The following is a 21,569-nucleotide window of genomic DNA, read 5'->3' as shown; positions in this document are numbered from 1 at the left end:
CCCAGCCCCTGCCCCCGGCACTCAGGGCTCAGTCTCAGGACTGACATCGTGACCTGTGTGGAAATCGAGTCAGATGCCTGACCAGCTGAGCCACCCAGGTGCCCCTGCACTGTCCTCGTCTTCAATTACCTTACATTCTAGCATCAGTATGAGTATATGTTACATGTCTCCTTTAACCCACAGTTGTTTGGGTTTTTTTTTTTAAAGATTTTATTTATTGGAGAGAAGATGGGGGGAGAGCGGGAGAGCACGGGTGTCAGAGAGGGGGAAGCAGGTTCCCCTCCACCAGGGAGCCGACGTGGGGCTGATCCAGGCCCAGGGATCGGGACCTGGGCCAACGGCAGCTGCTTAACTGGCTGAGCCCCCCAGGCACCCCTAACCCACAGTTTTTTCACAAGTTTTAAGATTTACAGTTTTTAAGAAGAGGAGTGTTGGAGGTTTAAACCTTGGTTATTCATTTTTTTTTTTCACGGAGCAGGAGATTTTGACATGTATAAGCTCAGCTGTTATTAGTAAATCTTAGGTGTGTATTTTTGTATCATGCGGGTTACTATTTCTAATCTTAAAAACTTATATAAAAACATAGGTATTCAAAATTCTGATGCTTGCATTCTTTTCCGTGAAAGCCTGATTTGCGAGGCTTGTTTTTGGTTTTTGCTTTTACAAATACTGTATTTCTATGAAATTATTTTTGTTTATAAATAGATTTCACTGCTTATATTCGGGTGTTACATTATTTGGTGCACAGCAGTTCGCAAATCACAGCTTTACTGTGAATTTAGCTTTCATAAACATAAAATCACCCTTTTAATTTGTTGCCTTTGGCATTGCTTTTTACCTTGTCTAAAATTAATATTCCTCTTGCTTTCCTTTTCTTTGCGTTTTCCCTATTTCTGTATTTTTTTTAATTTTTTATTTTTTTAATTTGGGGCAGGTGTCTTTAATTTAGCTGTAGTTAATCCAATTGAAAGATAGTTTTGTAGCAAAGACTTTTTAAAATTGTTTACACTTACTTTTATAGCTGTCAACTATCTTGTAGTTCTTTGCTCTTTTCCTGGATGTCTGATTTATCTATTTATACCATGTGTTTTTATGTGCTTAGGGATTTGGCAAGATAAGCTCTTGTAATATTGACTAGTGGTAACTCTTAAAGCTTATACTTGAATATTCTTTTTTTTTATTTTTTATTTATTATAGTCAGAGAAAGAGAGAGAGAGAGAGAGAGGCAGAGGGCAGAGACACAGGCAGAGGGAGAAGCAGGCTCCATGCACCGGGAGCCCGACGTGGGATTTGATCCCGGGTCTCCAGGATCACGCCCTGGGCCAAAGGCCAAACCGCTGCGCCACCCAGGGATCCCAGAATATTCTTAAATTTCTCTTACATTTACCCTTTTTGCCCCTAGACTATATTGGTAGACTAGACTATTAAATTACTATTTTTATGTTGTATGTTTAATCTTTAAAGAATAGTGTCCCATTTCAAGAATAATTTGATATTTGTATTCAGTTCTTTGTCTCTGCTTACAGAGATTTTTTAGATATGATTCTTTGTTTAGTGGGTTTTACTGATTTCCTCTCCTTTTCTTTTCTTTTTAAAAATAAAGCTGATTGGGATCCCTGGGTGGCGCAGCGGTTTGGCGCCTGCCTTTGGCCCAGGGCGTGATCCTGGAGACCCGGGATCGAGTCCCGCATCGGGCTCCCGGTGCATGGAGCCTGCTTCTCCCTCTGCCTGTGTCTCTGCCTCTCTCTCTCTCTCTCTGTGTGACTATCATAAATAAATTTAAAAAAAAATTTAAAAATAAAGCTGATTGATTCTTGAACTTTTTATCTCGATTCTGCTCTTATAGTTTGAGTAGGAGTTCAGGTAAATCATTTTTTCAAAAGGATTGTTGGAGTGATCTGTTTTCTGAAACGTTGTATATCTAAGGAGGAGGCATATCTTTGCTTCCTTCTTTCACACACAAAAAAAGAGACTTACCTGGCTAAATAAATTCCTAGGCCAAAACCTTTGCCCCAAAGACCCTGTGAACACTGGTTGGTGAATTTTGGGCATTGACTATTACAAGAGAAAAGTTTGGGGCCTGTCTGACCTTATTTCTTTGTCGGTGACCTGCTTTTTTCTGTCTAGATGCTTGAGAGCTTAAATTTTTTCAATCATACAGATATTGTCAGAGTGTCTACAGAATAGATATCGTTTAATTCCTAGAAAACAGTGAGACCTTTTGATTTTTGCCTTTTCTTGTTCTTTTTTACCTCAGTGAAAGTTTTTGTCAGTTGTAGCTTTGACTCTTGGCTTCTGATGTAATTTTTCTGATTTCTTCCTTAGAGAAGTATGGTCTCTGTTACCTTTTTGGTGTGACATCTTCTACTTTATAATTATCCCCTCCTTTTTCTCTACATTTGGAATGGAATCTTTCAAGTTTTATTTCCCAGTGCTGCTTTGATATTTTTGTTCAATTGATTCTTCTCAGTTCGACCCAAGTTCTGCTTTCTTGTCCCACAAAGCTCCATCTCCCTCTCATCGCGCTGGACTATTGTCAGGTCCTCTTCTCCCTTATGGCCTTTGAGTCCTATTTTATGTCTATTTTGTGTCCCTGAGGGGAAACACATTTCAAACATCTAAGTTTTTCTTCTCTGTTTCTTCTCTGATGATTTAATTATCATCCAGTGGCTTCATTTTCCTATGAGTTTTCAGTCTAACTTTGTGGTATCTTATAGTTTCTACTTTTTTCCCCCTCATTCACTTGTCCTGGAAGGAGGAGAGAGCAATCTGATTTCCACGTTTGCCAGCAGGACCAGTACGTCAGGATAATCCTGACCTCTGTTCATTGGCCATTGAGGTATTGGCTAAAATGCCTCTGGAGACTCCAGTGGGAGGAAGTTGGGCCCACTTCTCAGTGGGTTACGGGCACTTTTCCAGGGTGGCTGGGATGGACCTAAATGGGACTTTCTACCCACCAGGAAGGATTCTTTCTAATGAAGAGTGTGATAAGTCACAGGTTCCTCCCTCTGCAGTGTGTGTGTGGTTGGTGGGATGAGAGGGTCACGGTGGGTAGGGTGGAGGCTGGCAGGGAGGGAGGGCAGGAGGGCAGAAAGTAGTCTCTGGGCACAGGGGCAGCTTCCTGTGAGGATAGCCTGCATCTCTAAGCCAGCGGGCAGAAGGGGGCAGACAAGCTCTTCCCTTCTTGGAGTGAAACTGAAGCCACGTGTTTTGTGGCATAAGACAAGCAAGTGGCCAACTTGTCTCTTGGAATGTGGCTGCCTGTGGTTGGTGGCAAGTCCTCCTGGAGCCTGACTCCAGGAAAAGCTCTTTTCAGCATCGTTGTGGCTTTGCTTTCTTTCTTTCCATCCTGCAAGGCATTGTACCTGGTAGGGAGTGGGCCATTGCCACCAGCCAGATGTCAGAAGTCCCTTGCAGTGTAGGGCACGTGGTGGTAAATGAGTTCCCAGGCGGATGCAGGAGTGTGCATCGTGCGTAATTGCAGGCTTCATCACTAGTAAGACTCGGCGCAGAAAGGGAAAGATACCTCCAAGGAAATGAAAATATGAACCATGTGCTTGTGCTCAAGTCGTGAGGCTACATGTGACTTAGTTATTTTTCCTTCTGTTTCCCCAATATTTTTATGTGCCACTTTTACGATGACCAGTAAAAGCACCATGTCACCTTGCTCATTTTTTGTCTTGCAGACTGTAATGCAAATGTCCACAAGGGTTGTAAGGACGCTGCACCTCCGTGTACCAAGGTGATCTGTCATTTGTTTTACATGGGCATTTGTAGCTTTGTTGCTTCCTTGTCATCTGTTTAGGTTTTTGTTCTTTTATTACTGTCTAGATTTGTTTCTAAAGTAATCATTATAGTGATTAAAAAAACATCACATGTTCAAAGTGCATAGTTATTTCCTGGAACTGTACACCCTTTGGAAATAGGAAAAGCTCAGATGTGACCACCTGTGTTATAAGGTACAAGTAGGTCAGTGTCTCTGTTGAGAACTGCTTGGTTTACAGTGTAGACCTCAAGCACATCCGTATGAAGTCTAGAGCAGTAATTCTCAAACATCAGCAAATGTCAGCATCACCTGGAAGACCTGTTAAAACTAGATTTCTGGGCCCCATTCTCATAATTTCTGATCCAGTACGGTTGGGGTGGGGTCCGAGAATTTGTATTTCTATCAAGCTCCCAGGTGGCACTGCTGTCTTGGGACCACACCGTGAGGCCCACTGGAATAAAGGACTGGGCTCTGAGTTTGGGATCCATCACATCTATTTGTTTCCTACTCTAACGTCATGTCAGAAATGTGAGTGAGTGAGGTGATGATGCTTCAGAGAGAATCTTAGGGGTCTCGCACCTCTGTGCCAATTGAAACCCACAGCGTGCCTGGTCACACAGTTGAGGGTAGTGTTTCAATACCCACAGATGTTGTGGATCCTAGGCAGGAGGGTTGGTGAGGAGGAGGAGGAATGAGTAGGAGGAAGGCTGTGCCTACAGGAGCTCCTCCCTCAGCCTCGGTCTGGACTCCTGAATTGGAGATTTCTGCTTCCCAAAGACTTTGAATAAAGCCAGGATATTCACGATGTGTGTTCACGAGGCACGCCTGCATTGCAGCTTGCATGTCTCTTTATCCCAACATTTTTGTCTTTGGTGCATTGTCTTTGGTGCAATGTCTTTTGCTCTAAATTCTTTTTTGTTTGAATTAAGATCCCCAAAACGATATATATAAGAACCCTGTGTAAGTGGGTGAGCCCTTTCTTTATTTTAGCCAGATGGAATTTAATCTTATTTTACGTGTTTCTAATGTTCTTTACCAGAAATTCCAGGAGAAATATAACAAGAACAAACCGCAGACCATCCTTGGAAGTAAGTAACGTGGAAATGACAATTTCAGGCCTACTGTACTTTTCTTCCAATGCATAATACCTGCTCCTTTTGTTTTCTCGTTTGTCCAAGTGTTTCTTCTTTCCTTACACGTGATTAGTATAATATTTAATTATACAAGGAGGTCAAGGATGGTATGACCTTCTATGCCAGCCTTAGTGCTATATGATCTTTTATTTTAGAGAGGACTATGGGAGGATGTGTTAGGATATTGCCTCAATTCTACGTGATAACGTAGTGTAATGGGCACTATTGATTTAATAGCAACCTTTGAGGGAAAAGAAAACATGACATTAAGCATACGTGACTTTGTTTTCCTAGCATTAACACGTTCTTAACTATACATATACCTATCACGTGCTTCCTCAGAATCAGAGTTAGGGACAAAACCCTGAGGTTTGGAGTCTCCAGGCCCTGATGTCCATTATTATAGTGACCTGGTCCTGCTTATTAGCTGGGCCTGAGGCTGTGATCTCATCGCCTCCTTTAGGATGACAATGAAACTTCAAGGCACACTGCTGTTTTTCTCCATATGGTTAAATTTGGTGCTTCTGTTTTTCCTTGAGTTATATATTGCTTAATAGGAAGCAGTATTTCTTTTTTTTTTTTTTAAGATTTATTTATTTATTTATTTATTTATTTATTTATTTATTTGAGAGAGAGAGAGAGAGAGGCAGAGACACAGGAGGAGGGAGAAGCAGGCTCTGTGCAGAGAGCCCAACGTGGGACTCGATGCCCGGTCTCCAGGATCAGGCCCTGGGCCAAAGGCAGGCGCTAAACCACTGAGCCACCCAGGGATCCCCGAAGCAATATTTCTTACAACTCACTGGCAGCCTTTGCCAGTAGTTGACATCACACGCAAGAACCAGGGACCATCATCTCCTAAGTCTGAAAATCTTTCCGTTTGTTGTGAGAGGGTGCAATTTGTTCTGCCTCAAACATTGTGTTGCCTGCCAATTTTAAGTTTGTGGTCACTTTTCCTTTGAATCTCTGACAGAGTGACCAGGTTTCCAGAACCACTTGAATCGGGACAGTACAGTAGGCAGATCCATGGTGATGTGTGATTGGGGTGTGATGTCATACAGGTTAAGCTAGTGCAAATAATCACGCCTGTGACACCGTGGACACCCCTGCTTGGACAGAAGTCCCTTTGACTGTAGTTGTCAGGCACTTTTCAACTGCATAAGGTTAAACATGACAGTAAAAGGATCTTAAAATTGACACAACTCCTTCTCTTTACTCTGCAAGTCATGAAAATAAAACCGAATCATTCGTGTCTAAAATCCCTTGTAGTACCCCGGGGTTCCATGTTAAGTATTCATTCTCCTCTGCTCTATCTACAGTACTGTGGGACTGAGACATTTTCCAAGGGTTGTATAAAGTGCACATCCAACGTAAAAGCGTTTTATGCCCATAACAATTTAGAAGAAAATGTTCAGAAGACATTTAGAAACCAGGAAGGTGCTGAAGCACCCTATAGTGTTCAGTATGTGAGAGGGAGGGGCTCAGCTTGACCGGCAGGTTTCGTTTGCCTCAAATTGTCACCTCATAAAGAACAGACTCCCCAGCATCATTCCAATCCACTGACCTGCTGTGTGTGTGTGTGCGTATGTGCATGATTGTTGGTACATACAATATGCATTCTAATAGTGCTAATAACACCTTGCGTCTATTTAAAGCCACTGTAAGGAGCACAAGCAGTGGTTTATGGGAAAGCTCTCTCAGTGTTTCCCCATTCCATTTTCTTGCGTGAGCCCAGCCACCCACAGTCTCTAAGTGGATCTGCTGATACAGGCTTGCTGCATGGGGATCAGGAGGGGGTGACATGGAAGGGACATTTGGAGCAGGTGTCAGGATGTGGCCAGGAGACTGGTGTCAAGGCCGGGCCTGCGACATATTAGAAGCAGCCCTTGAGTGTTCTGCTTCTTGGCTTTTGAATGACTTTTGTAATTACTGCCCTCTGTGAAAACCGCATGAAGCACCCATTGTGATTTCCAGACTCTTCATTTCGAGACATCCCGCAACCCAGTCTCTCCTTGCACCCTTCTTCCTCCATGCCTATCGGATTGCCCACTGGGAGAAAAGAAGCTTCTGCCCAGGCCCATCCCTTGTCCAGAAGTGTTCCAGGCACTGCCTTGGAAAGGTAAGGCTTGGTGTGCTTTCTCCTCTTAACACCCAGAGCCACTGCGGGAGCTGATGGTCCTCCCTCTTTCCCTCCAGCTTCAGAAGATCGGGGCCATCCCTGGAGTCTGAGAGTGACGGGAACAGCTGGAGAAGCAGGTCTCATTCTGATGAGCTGTTACAGTCCATGGGCTCTTCTCCCTCCACGGAATCCTTCTTAATGGAAGGTGAGGAGAAGACATGTTTGTTTGTGAGGATTTGCCAGGAGGAATTTTTCCCAAAGGATCAAACATATACTCTCTTTGGTGTTGATTGGTTGTTTTGTTTTTTTTTTTAATAATTCTGTTTCATGGCAACTTTTTGGTATAAAGTTTTTTTTTTTTGATAAAAGAATGAAAATTTAACCCCAGTGAATATTGTCAGGTAGTGGCCAAGGATATATTAAATACACTTGTGGCATAAAGATAAGAGAATGAAATGCACTGTGTGCTTGTTACTGTTTAAAAGGGTTTTTGAGCTACTGATGGGGGCACCTGGTTGAGCATCTGCCTTTGATTTCAGCTCAGGGAGTGACCCCCAGGTCCCAGGATCGAGTCCCACGTCGGGCTCCTTGCAGGGACCTGCTTCTCCCTCTGCCTGTGTCTTTGCCTCTCTCTGTGTTTCTCATGAATAAATTAATACATAAAATCCTTTTTTAAAAATTTTTCAAAAAAATTTTGTTTATTCATGAGAGACACACAGAGAGAGGCAGAGACACAGGCAGAGAGAGAAGCAGACTCCCTGCAGGGAGCTGGATGTTGGACTCAACCCAGGTCTCCAGGATCAGGCCCTGGGCTGAAGGTGGCACTAAACTGCTGAGCCATCTGGGCTGCCCACATAAAATCTTTAAAAAAAAAAAAAAAAAGAACTGATGAATTGGAATAGGGATCATATGTTAAAATACAAACTTCACTTAGTTAAGCTGGGCTTGCCAAGACTTCTGAGATCCGTATGCCCACCTGTTGCCCCCTACTTCTAGGGACTAAAAGCATTTTTTTAAAGCATATTTTGTAAGATAGGATTTAACCTGGGGAACTGTGCGTTGTATCCAAGCTGTATCAGTAAGTGAGGGAGGACCGAAGGAAAGGGGAGCAGCGACAAGAGAAAGGCCTGGACTCTGCTCCAGGAATCCACTGCTTTTATTTTCAACTCAAGTCTTTGAATCCATCGTCATCTCACGCTGGCTCCTCTGAGCCGGATTCCCTCTGAGGAGTGCTGTTTGGGCAAACAGGATTTAGTTTTCCTGGAAGGAGTATATGTGTGTGATGGCAAACGCTGTCAAAAAAATCTCTACTCAGCTGTGCCTGGAGCCCTAGTGCCCTGCTTTCTTGTTTGTGTTAAGGACAGCAAGCCAAGTCAAGAGCAAATCAAGTGGAGAAGTACAAAATTCAGGTTTGAGTAGACACTGCAGAGTAAACTGGGGCAAAAGAGACTGTGTGTTTGAGGTTCTGTAGGCATATTGTGCACTCTGAAGGTTACCAAAGATTAAAAAAACAAAATAGAGCATGTCAAAACAAACAAAAGAATCTTGAGATGTCTTATTGTTGTCGTCGTGTGTTTGGACGTAGTCATCATCACTGTTTTAATGATTCTTTGCTTTCATGCGAGCTGCCTCGATTTGGACCCTTTCACCAGTTTGGTTTTTGGGTGTCTCTGCTCCACATCAACCGCATTTGGGGTTAGTTGTTTCTGGGTTCAAAGCAGGTTTATTTTGTGTGATGAATCCGTGGACGTGGGTACTTTGGAAGGTGTTTGTTTTGTGGTACCCCATTCCTGGCTTTTGTGTTCTACACGCACACTAGATGTCGTGGACTCTTCTCTGTGGAGTGACCTCAGCAGTGACGCCCAGGAATTGGAAGCAGAATCCTGGAGTCTGGTGGTGGACCCCTCCTTTTGCAATAAGCAGGAGAAAGATGTCATCAAAAGACAGGATGTCATTTTCGGTAAGCATTGAAAATATGCTCTCAGGCCGAAGCAGGGTGGTGGGGGGAAAGAGCATGGAGCTTGCAGTCCTCCAGGCCCGGCTTCAGATCTCCGTTTTGTTCCTTGCTGGTCGCTTGATCTCAGACAAGTGGTTTAATTCGCTTGGATCTTAGTTTCTCTGATGGTCACGTTTAAAACGCGAGACTTGATCGAGGCGTTCTCTGTATGTGGTACAAGGCAAATTTTATTTCTCAGATTCTTTTCAAGTTTACTTACACGTGGCCTGTACTTCTTTTACTGTAAGAACCACAGTGAATTTTCCCATGCTGTAATGCAAGGCAGCCGGGCGGCCAGGTATGTAGCTCTGCAGGTTGCCCCATGCACCCCTAGCGGGCACCCCTCACTAGACCCGGCGGGATGGGCTGCACCTGGGTCACAGCAGCATGAGCCTGAGTTCCATAGTTGTCGCTGTGAATTTCAACTCTCAGATTGTACTGTTTCGAACAGTTGGAAGCAGAGACAATCTGAATTAGGGGAAGTTAGTTAAATGACAGATGAGTTACAGAAAAATAAAGCTTAAACCATTTAAAAATACAAAGTGGATCCTCAGAAGTCATTCCCAGAAGGTACCCTACTTTAAAGATGGGGCTAGCTCTTTTTTTTTTTTTTTAACCAATTCTTTGTATGCGATATGGGTCCCAAAGTCCAGTGGCGACGGATTCTTTCTCACCTGTGTCAGGTTGGTGGTGGTTATACAGGTCAGGAGCATGGTTTGAAATCTGTCCAGGGCTGTATAGGTAGGAAGATGCTGTCCCTTTTACTTCTCTTGCAGTTTATATTATAATTTTTCTTTGTTTACTTATTGATTTCATACATTAAAAATATAATCTAGCCCATTTGGGATGATTTATCATGTGCAGTTGTTCACAGTGTGGACTTTGGGGTCACAGGGGCTTGTAATCCAGAGAAAATCCCTCCCTCTCTCTTCATTGTCTTTAAGGATGAGGAAAATGATTCCTATTTTTGGGCTCATAATGGATAATTAGATAAAAGGATTAAATGAACTGATTTTAATAAGTGCTTTTAGTGCACAGTCGGTACAAAAAACATGATCGGAAATAATATTTTGGAGCCTGTGGGTTGAAGAGATTTTTGTGTATGATAAAATAATAAAGCTACAGTTACATTTGTTTACCCTCCATGGCTAATATTTCAGAGTCTTCCTCCCTGAGTCTGGAAATACTCACTAATCTCCAGCTGTACTTACGGTGCTCCCACAAATCACGAATTATTTCCTCTGATGCATTTTTATAATGGAAATAGAATTCACATGCCACAGAATTGGCACAGTGTGCATTTTGGTAGGTTTTAGTACGTTCCTGGAGTTGTCCAACCATCATCCACTATCCAATGCCAGAGCATTTGCCTTCCTCCAAAAGGAACCCTGTGCCCTTAGCACACCCTCCCCATGTGCCCCCCGCCAGCCCCGGTGCCCGTGCACCTGCTTGTCCCTGTGGATTCTCCGACCCTGGGGATTTGGCACCAGCGGAGTTGTACCATATGTAGCAGGCTCCTTCTCCTTAGTGTAGTCTTCACAGTTCATCCGCGTGGTATATCAGTACTTCATTCCTTTTTTTTTTTTAATTTTATTTATTTATGATAGTCACAGAGAGAGAGGGGGGGGAGGGGGCAGTGACACAGGCAGAGGGAGAAGCAGGCCCCATGCACCTGGAGCCCGACGTGGGATTCGATCCCAGGTCTCCAGGATCCCGCCCTGGGCCAAAGGCAGGCGCTAAACCGCTGCGCCACCCAGGGATCCCACTTCATTCCTTTTTGAGGCTGTATGTCATTTCACTGTGAATATACCATGTTTTGCTTAATCATCAATTAATGTTAATGGTCATTTTGGACTATTTTCACCCTGGGGGGTCACATTGTGACTTTATGTTTAGCCATGGGAACAACTGCCAGATGATTTCCAACGCAGCTGCACCACTTTACACCCCGACCAGTGACGTACTGGGGATTTTGCTTTGTCTGCCTCCTTACCAACACATTTTTATTGTCTTCCCTCTGTATTACAGTTAGCCTCACGTGTGCAAAGTGACTTTGGGTTTGATTTGCATTTTCCTGCGAGCTAATGCTATTAGTGTGCTTATTGGTCATTCGTATATCTCTTTGGAGAAACACCTGTTCAAATATTTTGCCCATAGTAAAGTGGGTTTTTTTGGTTCATTTTTGTCTTTTTACTGTTGAGTTATAACACTTGTTTTAATACTCTGGATGCAAGTCCCTTATGAGATATTTTTCTTGCATTAAAAAAAATTTCAGTCCTTTTACTGGAAATGCCAGCATTATTCTTCCCATAGAAGCTTAGTAATTAGTGTCATTGGCAGCTGCACTTTATTAAATATTGATATTTGAAAACGAAACTTGTTGAAAAACATCTGATTGTATGTTTCTTGCCATATTTAAATTACCTGTAGTCCTACAGGTAATCCTACAACCTGTAGTCCTTGCTGTAGTCCTATGACCTGATACACGTTTTCCTTGAACACCTCCGTTTTTGAGAAACTCTCTTTCCATAGACATTGCATGTAATTTTAGTAATCCATGCTAAGAGCTAAAATTCCTCTCCCCTAGTTTCTGTCTGTTGACTCCATCCATGTAAGAAGTCTCCTCTCTGTCCCTGGGCTGGCCCTTGGCTGCTACCACGCAGCTGGCCCACTGCCCTCTTTCACTTTTTCCTCTTTTGATGAAGACTGTTACTTGCTTGGAGATTTAGAGCGAGCTGTCTACTACCTTTGGGCTCTCAGTTTATTCAGCTGGGAGTACAGATAAGATCTACTTACTCGGATCTGAGAAATAAGTAATATATACTATCCAACAAATATTAGCACCTGTTGTGTGCCAGGCATTCAGTCTGGAAACCAGGGAAATAACAGCGAACAAAATGTGCACATTTCCTCCTCTCGTGAACTTACTTTGTTGTAGGGAGACAGCGTACAAGACCTACATACAGTGTAGTACAGGGTATGTGTAGAGTACATAGCAGGATGTGTAGGTAGTGATACGTGCTGAGAAGAAAAATAGAATAGTAGTAGGCTGTATCAAACAGGGGCACAAGGGTTTTAAATGTCAGGGCACACAGGGGAGACATAAGAGACAAATAATATTTGAAGAGACCTGGAGGACTTTGGGAAGGAGCCCGATGGGTTTGGGAAGAAACCATCTCAGGGTGAAATAAGTCAATCGGAGGAGAACAAACATTATATGGACTCATTCATTTGGGGAATATAAAAAATAGTGAAAAGGAATAAAGGGGAAAGGAGAAAAAATAAGTGGTAAATATCAGAAAGGGAGACAGAACGTGAGAGACTCCTAACTGTGGGAAATGAACTAGGGGTAGTGGGAGGGGAGGTGGGCAGAGGGTGGGGGTGACTGGGTGATGGGCACTGAGGGGGGCACTTGATGGGATGAGCACTGGGTGTTATGCTATATGTTGGCAAATTGAACACCAATAAAAAATAAATTTATAAAAAAAAAAAGAAAGAAACCATCTCAGGCCGTTGGAACAGCAAGCGTGGAAGCCTTCGAGTAGTAGCTTACTTCCCCCCATTCCTTGGGCTGCCTTTTCACATTATCCCCAATGTCCGTTGATCATCACACTCTGTTTCCTCCTGGAGAAAAGGGAATCAGTGCTGACTCTTGTAGTGAAAGAGTATCATCGTTCATAAATGTCCCCCCCCTTCTTTTTTTTTTTTTTTAGTTTGTATAACATTTGGGGTTTAGCCACTAATGGAGGTCACTGGAGTACTTGGCTGTTAAAGCTTGTTTCTGCGTGTGTGTTTCAGAGCTGATGCAAACAGAGATGCATCATATCCAGACCCTGCTCATCATGTCTGAGATCTTCAGGAAAGGAATGAAGGAGGAGCTGCAGCTTGATCACAGCACCGTGGATAAAATCTTTCCCTGCTTAGATGAGTTACTTGAAATCCACAGGCATTTCTTTTATAGTATGAAGGAGCGAAGGCAGGAGTCCTGTGCTGATGGTGACAGGAATTTCGTCATCAGCCGAATTGGAGATATTCTAGTACAGCAGGTAAGAGGGATGTGAAGGGCCTAACCTCAAACACCCAAAGGTTTGCAGACACTCTGCAACGTTAAGAGCCTATGAAATAAGTCAGTCGGAGAAGGACAAACACTATATGGTCTCATTCATTTGGGGAATATAAAAAATAGTGAAAGGGAATAAAAGGGAAAGGAGAAAAAATGAGTGGGAAGTATCAGAAAGGGAGACAGAACATGAAAGACTCCTAACTCTGGGAAACGAACTAGGGTTGGTTGGTGGAAGGGGAGGTGGGCAGGGGGTGGGGGCACTGAGGTGGGCACTTGACGGGATGAGCACTGGGTGTTATGCTATATGTTGGCAAATTGAATACCAATAAAAAATAAATTTATAAAAAATAAAAATTTATAAAAAATAATTTAAAAATTAAAAAAATTAAAAAATTATTTAAAAATTTATAAAAAATAAAATAAAATAAAATAAAATAATAAAATAAAATAAAATAAATAAAAAAGAGCCTATGAGAAACTGGAAGTGCTTTTCCATTACTGCCAGAGGGGATTGGTTGGTTTTCTTTCGTTTGATATCCCTTTGTGTGCCTGGTGGCTGAGATGCTTTAGCAGCCAGTGACCTACATCTGTGTGTCTTGGGACCTGGTGGGATGATCCCTATCCCTCTGTCCACTGGGAGTCACAGCCATACATAAATCTCTTATGTAAATTCTACTTAGACTTGAGGTGATGGCTCTGTAATAACAGGGCTCCCTACCCATTCGGGCCTGTGATAATCATGCCGATAACCCCACGATAGATGTAGGCCCATCTCAGGAAGGCTGTGTAAGATGTATATTATCAGCAAAGCCTTAGGGCTCATGCCTGGGGGACAACACAGCAGATGTCATTAAAAGGAGGCACTTTTAAGGCACTTGGGATGTGTGAAGCACCATGAGAATGGATTGTGCTACTCTCCTCATAGAAAAGGAAAAACAAAATTTTGGCAATTCATGTTGGCCTTCTGATCTCTTCGAAAGGGGTTTTCTGTGATAAAGATGCTAATAGAGAAGTTAGATAACTCATGTTCAATGACCATACTAGGACAAGCACTTTCAGGGTGCTTGTGTGCATATTGCCTCCTTTCCTTCCTCAACTCTCTATACAAGGTAGGTATTATTGTCCCCATTGTACAAATATGAAAACCAGGGCTTGGAGAAGGTCATGATTTTCTCAAGTTCACTTACCTCCTACATAGCATAACTGAGATTTGAATCCCAAAATCTGTTCTCGTTGTTTAGAGAGTTAGCTTCATTTGACGTTCTCTAGATAAATACCAAAATGTCATCTTCTCCAAAAGACTAATTTTGAATCCATTTCACTGTGCAGCACCCAGTGATAATAGAGTCCAGATGTTGGTTCATTTACTAAAAATGGAGGAGTTAAGTTCATTGATACAAATATGCTTAGATACTTTTAATGCCCAGAACCCCCCCCCCGACTTAGTTGTTCAATAACTATTTCGCATCTAATAATTTAAAAATCTACATTAGTAACACATTCTTAAATCAGAGTAATCTGCTTTGCAGATTATCTATAAAGTCCTAGACCTGTTCTGTCCTCATAATTCACTGGAAACCTACAGTGCCAAGTTAACAGACTGTAAAGCCCTTTGCAAGACAGTTTGAATGAAAATGTCAGAATATGTCTGAACTTCAATCTGGGTGCATTCAAAAATGAAGTTAAAGATGTTTTTGTCATTTGAAATGATTTACATCTCTTTTCTTGACAGGAATACTGTGTTTTGAATCTAATTCAGAGCACTTTTGTTCATAAGTGACTTTTCATAGTCAACATATGTTCTATCTCTACCAGTTCCATTTTTAATTCATTGCTGTGCATAAAGCAGGACTTAAATTGAGAATAAGGTTTGGGAAGTTGGCTATTGCCCAGGATGAGCTTGGTGTGCTGCTTTTGGATGAAGCACACATTACTCCCTTGGGGAAAGATTCTTGATTATTTAGGGAAAAGAATCTAAGCCTGCTTTTGTGCTGCTGTCGTTGGCTGTGCATAGGGCTAAGGCAAAGGATCTCCCCCAGTATGATAAAAAGTTGTCTCCTGAGGAACATATTAGCGGAATCTTGAGGCAGCTGGTGTCGGTGTGGTGCTCTGGGAACAAAGGAATAGCTAGCTATTGAAGGGATGTAGGGGGGAAGACTTGGGGGAAATCCCTCACTCTTGGGCTATGGAGAACCTTAATCAGGAGGCTAGCCTGGAATATGATGCTAATTTAGTCAATGGAAAGAATTGGTATTAAAAAGAAATTGTGGGGGATCCCTGGGTGGCTCAGCGGTTTGGCACCTGCCTTTGGCCCAGGGCGCAATCCTGGAGTCCCGGGATCAAGTTCTGTGTCAGGCTCCAGGCATGGAGCCTGCTTCTCCCTCCTCCTGGGTCTCTGCTTCTCTCTCTCTCTCTCTATGTCTATCATAAATAAATAAATCTTTAAAAAAATAAAATAAAATAATAAAAAGAAATTGTGAACATGAGGAACATGGTTGGTGTAAAGTAGGAGTTAGCCAACTTCAGGTGCATAAGAATCCCTTGAAGCTTGTTAAAAATAAAGACCGCTGTGTTCCAACACCCTAGTGGTTTTGTTTTTGATAGGATTGGGGTGGGACCTGGGATTTGGCTTTTTAAAATTTTTAATTTTTGAGATTATTTTTTCCCCAATGCTGACATCTTGCAAAACTATTAAGCAGTATCATAAGTAGGATACCAGCAACGATGCAGTCAAGATAGAGAACGTACCCACCATCGCCGTCATCACAAAGATTCTTCATCTGGCTATTCTATAGCCACACGTACTTCCCTCCTGCCCCTACCTCCTTCATTGTTGGCAACAACTAATCTATTCTCTGTTTCTATAATTTTGTCATTTAAAAAATGTTAGATAAATGACATGTGTGTTGTATATAGATTACACGCATAACATGTAATCTCCCTTGGATTGGCTCCTCTCCCTCAGCCTAATTTTCCCAAGAGTCATGTAGATGATGGTGTGTATCAGTAGTTCATTCCTTTCATTGTTGAGTACTGGTTCAGCGTATGGAAGTCCCACAGTTTGTTTCATCACTCACTTGTGGAAGGACATCTCGTTGTTTCTCGTTCTTGGCTATTAGAACTAGAGCTGTTTTGGGGTGCCTGACTGACTCCGTTGGTAGAAGGTACAGCTCTTGATTTGGGGGGTTGTGAGTTTGAGCCTCACAATGGGCGTAGTGTTTGCTTAATAAAAAAATTTTAAAAGAAGAAGTAAAGCTGTTTTTAAACATTCATGGACAGATTTTTGTGCACACTTCAGTTCTCATTTCTCTGGGATAAGTGTCTGGGTTGTATGGTAGTTCCATGCTTAATTTTGTGAGAAACTGCCAACTATTTTCCAAAGTGGTCGTACTGTTTTACATCCCCATCAACAGAGTACAAGTAATCCAGTTTCTTTGCATCCTCACCAGTATTTGGTATTGGCACTATTTTTTATTTTGGCTATTCTGAAGGATGTATATGGATAGCTCATAGTGGTTTAAATTATAATTCTCCCGTGGCTGATGACGGTGAACATCTTTCATGTGCTTATTTGTTAACTGTATATCCTCTCTGGTGAAAGGTTGACTCATGTCTTTTGCTCATTTTCTAATGGATTGATTTCATACTGTTGAATATTGAAATTTCATTATATATTCTAGATCCTACTCAGATCTGTGATTTGACTTTGTCAGATATATGATTTGCAAACATTTTCTGAAGTATGTAACTCATTTTCTCAAAGTTTGATGAGATCCATTATTTCAGGATTTTCCTTTTAAAGGTCATGGTTTTGGTTTCAAGTCTAAGAGCTTTTTGGTCTGATCTGAGATCTCAAAAGATATTCTCTTACGTTTTTTTCCTAAAGGTTTTACAGTTTTATGTTTTACATTTAAATCTGTGATCCATTTTGGGTTAATTTTAGTTTAAGATATGAGCCGCAGGTGAAGATTCATTTTTTGGTTTTGGTCAATGGTTGTCTAATTGCCCCAGTGCCGTTGGTTGGAAGGAAGGATCAGCCTTCCTTCATTGAATCGCTTTTGCTGTCAAAAATGCATTGGGCATTTGGGGTTCCTACTCTGTTCTGCTAATCTATGTGTCTATCCTTTCACATGGTCTTAATTATAGTTTTATAATAAATCTTGAAATTGGTAGACTGAGTCCTAGTTTTTTAAAAAAAAATTTAGGTATTATCTTTCCATCTAAATTCTACAATAATCTATTATCTATTTCAAAAAAAAAAACTTGCTGGGATTCTGATGAGGATTGCATTAAACTTGTAGATCTGTTTGGGAATATTGCCTTCTTTACTATGTTGATCTTTCAATTTATGAACATGGTGAATCTCTCCATCAGTGTGGATCTTTGATTTTTTTCACTAGTGCTGTATAGTTGTCAGCATGGAAGGCCTGTGTGTACTTTGTTAGATTTTTATCTAAGTCTGTTTGTTTTTTTTTTTTTTTTGAGCAATCATAGGTAATTTAAGAATCTGCCCTTGAGACATACTGACCTCAAGCATAGTTAAAACTATGAGTAAAGATGAAAAGATCAGAGATGGGGATGTAATGCTGAAGTTCTTGCCAAGGGCTGGGTGGGTGTGTTCTGGTTTCTCTTACAATAATATTGAATATTGCAGAGGCCAAAACATTGGCATTCAGGTAATTCAGTTGTTTCCCTCCATAGTACCTTTGGAATCTAATATGGCTCCCATCTAGATTTTTCTACAGAGCTGTTTCCTCAAGTTAAGCTTATTGAAATATCCAGCCGTATCTCTATTTGTCCATCAGTTAGCAAATTGGTATTCTGATTATTTATCTTTTGCTTTTACCTGCTTCTTGACACATTTGTGATGTGCTGACAAAAATCAAATTGCGAATTGAGTACTGAGTCCGCGGGCATGATTGGTTCATCAATGTAAATAATCAACCCATGAGAGGTCACACCTTCTTGAACCACCCCCAAATGTCGCAGCATAGCTTTTCTTTAGTCTATAAAGGTAATAAAACAATAGGCTGAAATGATAAAGTTGCTCAAACACCCCCCCCCCCAAAAAAAGTAAAAGATAACAAATGTTTTTCATTTGACTGTCTGATAACTGAATTAGCTCTGTACTGTATGGTATAACCACAGAAGGTTGATCTCTTCCCCTTACCTCTTGGCAACTTCTGACTTTAATTTAGAATGTGTTTGGGGAAAAGTAGAGATTGTGTTCAGAAATTTTATGTTTATTCTTTACTTGCCTAGAATATATTGAAATCTATGAAAATTGCATGTTCTTTTCAGTGTTTAGAACTGATTACATTGATAAACCATCTTTGAAATGTTACTCTCAGTTTTCAGAAGAAAATGCAAATCAAATGAAGAAAATATATGGAGAATTCTGTAGCCATCACAAAGAAGCTGTTAGCCTCTATAAAGAACTCCAACAGAATAAGAAGTTTCAGAATTTTATTAAGGCAAGTATTTTTAAACTATTACAAAGTGGTAAACCAGCTTGAAGAAATAGTTCATGCTTTCTTGTTACATGACCTTAACAATGTGCACATCTAGGTGCTGACTTTCAGGGGAAAGAGAAGAAAGCGATAGGCTCATGGCAAAGATGGAAAGTCTCTTCTTCTGTCTTAGTGAGATATTTCTCCCAAATCATTTCCTTTTGTATCTTATATTTGTAAAGTGTCCTCCAAGCTTTTGACTACCTTTGTCATATCCTGGGTTGTCGTTTTATGTCCTGAGAAGTAATAAACTAAAAGAACCTTAGTAAAAATACACAATCGACCCCACCTCCACTGGATTAATTTGAAGCAAATCCAGAACATCATATAATTTCACATTTATGTAATATGTAACTCTAAGCAATGCATCTTTTATTTTTTAAAAACTATTCATTCTTTTTTTAAATTTAAATTCAATTTGCTAACATATAGGACATCATTAGTTTCAGATGTATTTTTTCAATACATCTTTTAAAAATTACAATGATATTATCACAGTAAGTTAAGAATTATTCTTTCATTCCTTCAGAATACTGACCTTCAGGTCAGTATTCAGATTTCTCTAAAAAATGAAATGAAATTGGATTGCTTAAATCAGAATCTGACTGAAGTTTACATGTATATGAGAGCTATATCTTTTAAATCTTTGATTTGGATGTCCCCCATCTATTTACTTTTCGGTGTGCGATTTGTTTGTTGAAGAAATTTGTCCTTCAGAGTTCCATAGATTGTACATTTTTTCTTTTATTTTGAGAATGTTAGCAGATTCTCCTCCTCCCCACAGAACACACATGTGTATTGAAAACTTGAAAACTTAGAGAATACTTGGAAGTTTTTAGGAAAAAAGTTGTCCTGATTAGAGAGAACTCTAAGTGCTGTGATGAATAATAACAAATGTAGAGGAAGACTGGTTAGAAAAACCAAGAGCTAACTGCGAACTCACGCTCAAAATGTAACTTTGATTTGTGAATATTTTCCAGGAGCAAGAGCTCCTCATAAATCTTAACACTTGATAAACTTGCCTACTTTTGGGATTAATTGCCAATACATCAGAGTAATTTGAAACTTCTTAATCTTGGAGAGTTAGGTTATTAAGAGATTAATGACATAGTGTACGATTTAATGACAATCAAGTTTTAATTAATGTATATTATGTTGCATCTGAATAGAATGATACAGTAGTAGAGTCTTTGAATTATTAAACTCAGACCTAAAAAGAAACTATGGTTTCTGTATATAAAAATGTATGTATATATTTTTAAGCTTCGAAATAGTAATCTTTTGGCTCGACGCCGAGGAATCCCAGAATGCATTCTGCTAGTCACTCAGCGCATCACAAAATACCCTGTCCTGGTGGAACGGATTTTGCAGTACACAAAGGGTGAGTGATAACTTCCGGGGTAAACATCTGCCTCTGACATTAGTTTTAAGCATAGCTGAAGTGTCGTCAACAGATACAAATGCTTGTGGCCTGTGATTCATGAAGATTATTAGGGCAAAACTTGTAGACCTTTAGGATCTGGATCCTTTTGGAGAGGTTATCTTTTAAAATGTAGCTTGGGCAGTCGTCTGAATTGCTCCGAGCAGCCCAAGCCAAGCAGTGTTCTTCATACTTTGCCCATCCCCTCTTTAATTTCCCCGTATCCAGATCTTCTTAATGCCTCTGCTTCTTCCTCTTCCTACGACCATACCAGTAGTCTGGCGAAACATACCGCACTGACCCTATCACCAGATGTCAAGTCTTCCAAGCAGTGAATTATTAAATTGAGAATGATTTACGATGGAGCTATTTTAATCCCGTTGATCATCACGTCCCAGTGGTAACATCTAGGCATCCTGTGAGAAGCTAATAAAGCACATGGCTAGACCACAGGCTCCTTGGAGGACAGAGAAGGCCTGTGTCTTCTGGTTCACAACTGAATCTTTAATGCCTGGTGCCGCGACTGGTACAGGAGAGGCTGTCAGTAAATAAAAACCTATCAGTGCAATGAACAAATAAATAAAAATGCCTGCTCCTCCAGCTAGCTTACTGAGCTTGGGTAAATTATTTGTTGGATGGTAGCATGTTAGGTTGACAGGGGCTTGGGTTTGGAAGCATGTAAACTTGCATTGCCATTGCATATACTTGGCTTTACGGCTCATTAATTGGGCACGTTCGTTAACTGAGCCTCGGTTTTCTCCATTACTCAGTGAGACTAATAATCCTCAGGGAATTGTTGTGAGGATTAAATGAGATTGTTGCATAAAATGCCCAGTGCAGAGCCTGGTATAAACAAAAGACTCGATACGTGGGAGCTATTTCTGTTCCTTCATTATGACCCGTTGACTTGGAGGTAATGAAAGAAGTAGTGAGATCTTAAATGGCCACTCTAAGAAAGTCAGCCTTCAATATCCTCTTTTTGGGAAGCGATCTAGGCACACGGAAAGGCATGAATGTTTCCTTTTTTTTTTTAAGTCACATTAAGAATTAAGTTCAGGCAGGAATGGTAGCTTCTGTTCCTTGTATCCCATTCTCAGTGCTCCCTGTAATTCAACATAAAAGAAAATAGAAGCACAATATGAAGAGAAAAGTCTCATAAATGTTGCTCTCAGCAAAAAAAAAAAAATGAAAACAAAATTAGGACTTAGTTTGCGTGCTGTTCATATGAAGCGTAAGGTCTAATACAATAGCTCAAAGACTAAAATCCGCCCGGCGTGTTAGGCCCGCTTCTGCTACTCACCGCCTGCCAGATGCTTCGTAGAATGAGTAAGAGTCGTTACTGCTGCGAGTCAGGAACGGTGAGTGTGACGTAGGGGTTTCCGGGCATAGCTGTCCCGATGCCTCCTTAGATCAGGCCTTGCCACCGGCTGGTTGTCGCACTCTCTTGCTCCTGGGGACATTGGTCTATGCGACTCGGTTATGGCAGTGCTTCTCAGACTTCACTAGGCCTAGTCTTTTCCTGCGGATCTTGCTGACACACAGGTTCCATTGCAGTTAGGTCTGAG

General features: G+C 41.2%; 1 protein-coding gene across 8 annotated transcripts in view; it reads left to right on the top strand.

Annotated features, from left to right (window-relative positions):
- The window catches only part of ARHGEF28 (Rho guanine nucleotide exchange factor 28), a 300,222-nt gene that overhangs the window by 221,194 nt on the left and 57,459 nt on the right, over positions 1-21,569 (top strand). For all 8 annotated transcript variants that reach the window (XM_072745376.1, XM_072745372.1, XM_072745371.1 and 5 more), the window contains 8 exons: positions 3,687-3,742; positions 4,806-4,854; positions 6,871-7,015; positions 7,093-7,220; positions 8,835-8,975; positions 12,810-13,057; positions 18,426-18,548; positions 19,848-19,965. In XM_072745376.1, the coding sequence (XP_072601477.1) occupies positions 3,687-3,742; positions 4,806-4,854; positions 6,871-7,015; positions 7,093-7,220; positions 8,835-8,975; positions 12,810-13,057; positions 18,426-18,548; positions 19,848-19,965 (1,008 nt within the window). The remainder of the gene's footprint in view (positions 1-3,686; positions 3,743-4,805; positions 4,855-6,870; positions 7,016-7,092; positions 7,221-8,834; positions 8,976-12,809; positions 13,058-18,425; positions 18,549-19,847; positions 19,966-21,569) is intronic.

Source organism: Vulpes vulpes, unplaced genomic scaffold, assembly GCF_048418805.1.
Source record: "Vulpes vulpes isolate BD-2025 unplaced genomic scaffold, VulVul3 u000000652, whole genome shotgun sequence".
NCBI classification, from domain to species: Eukaryota; Metazoa; Chordata; class Mammalia; order Carnivora; family Canidae; genus Vulpes; species Vulpes vulpes.
This window is presented reverse-complemented; position numbering and strand designations above follow the sequence as displayed.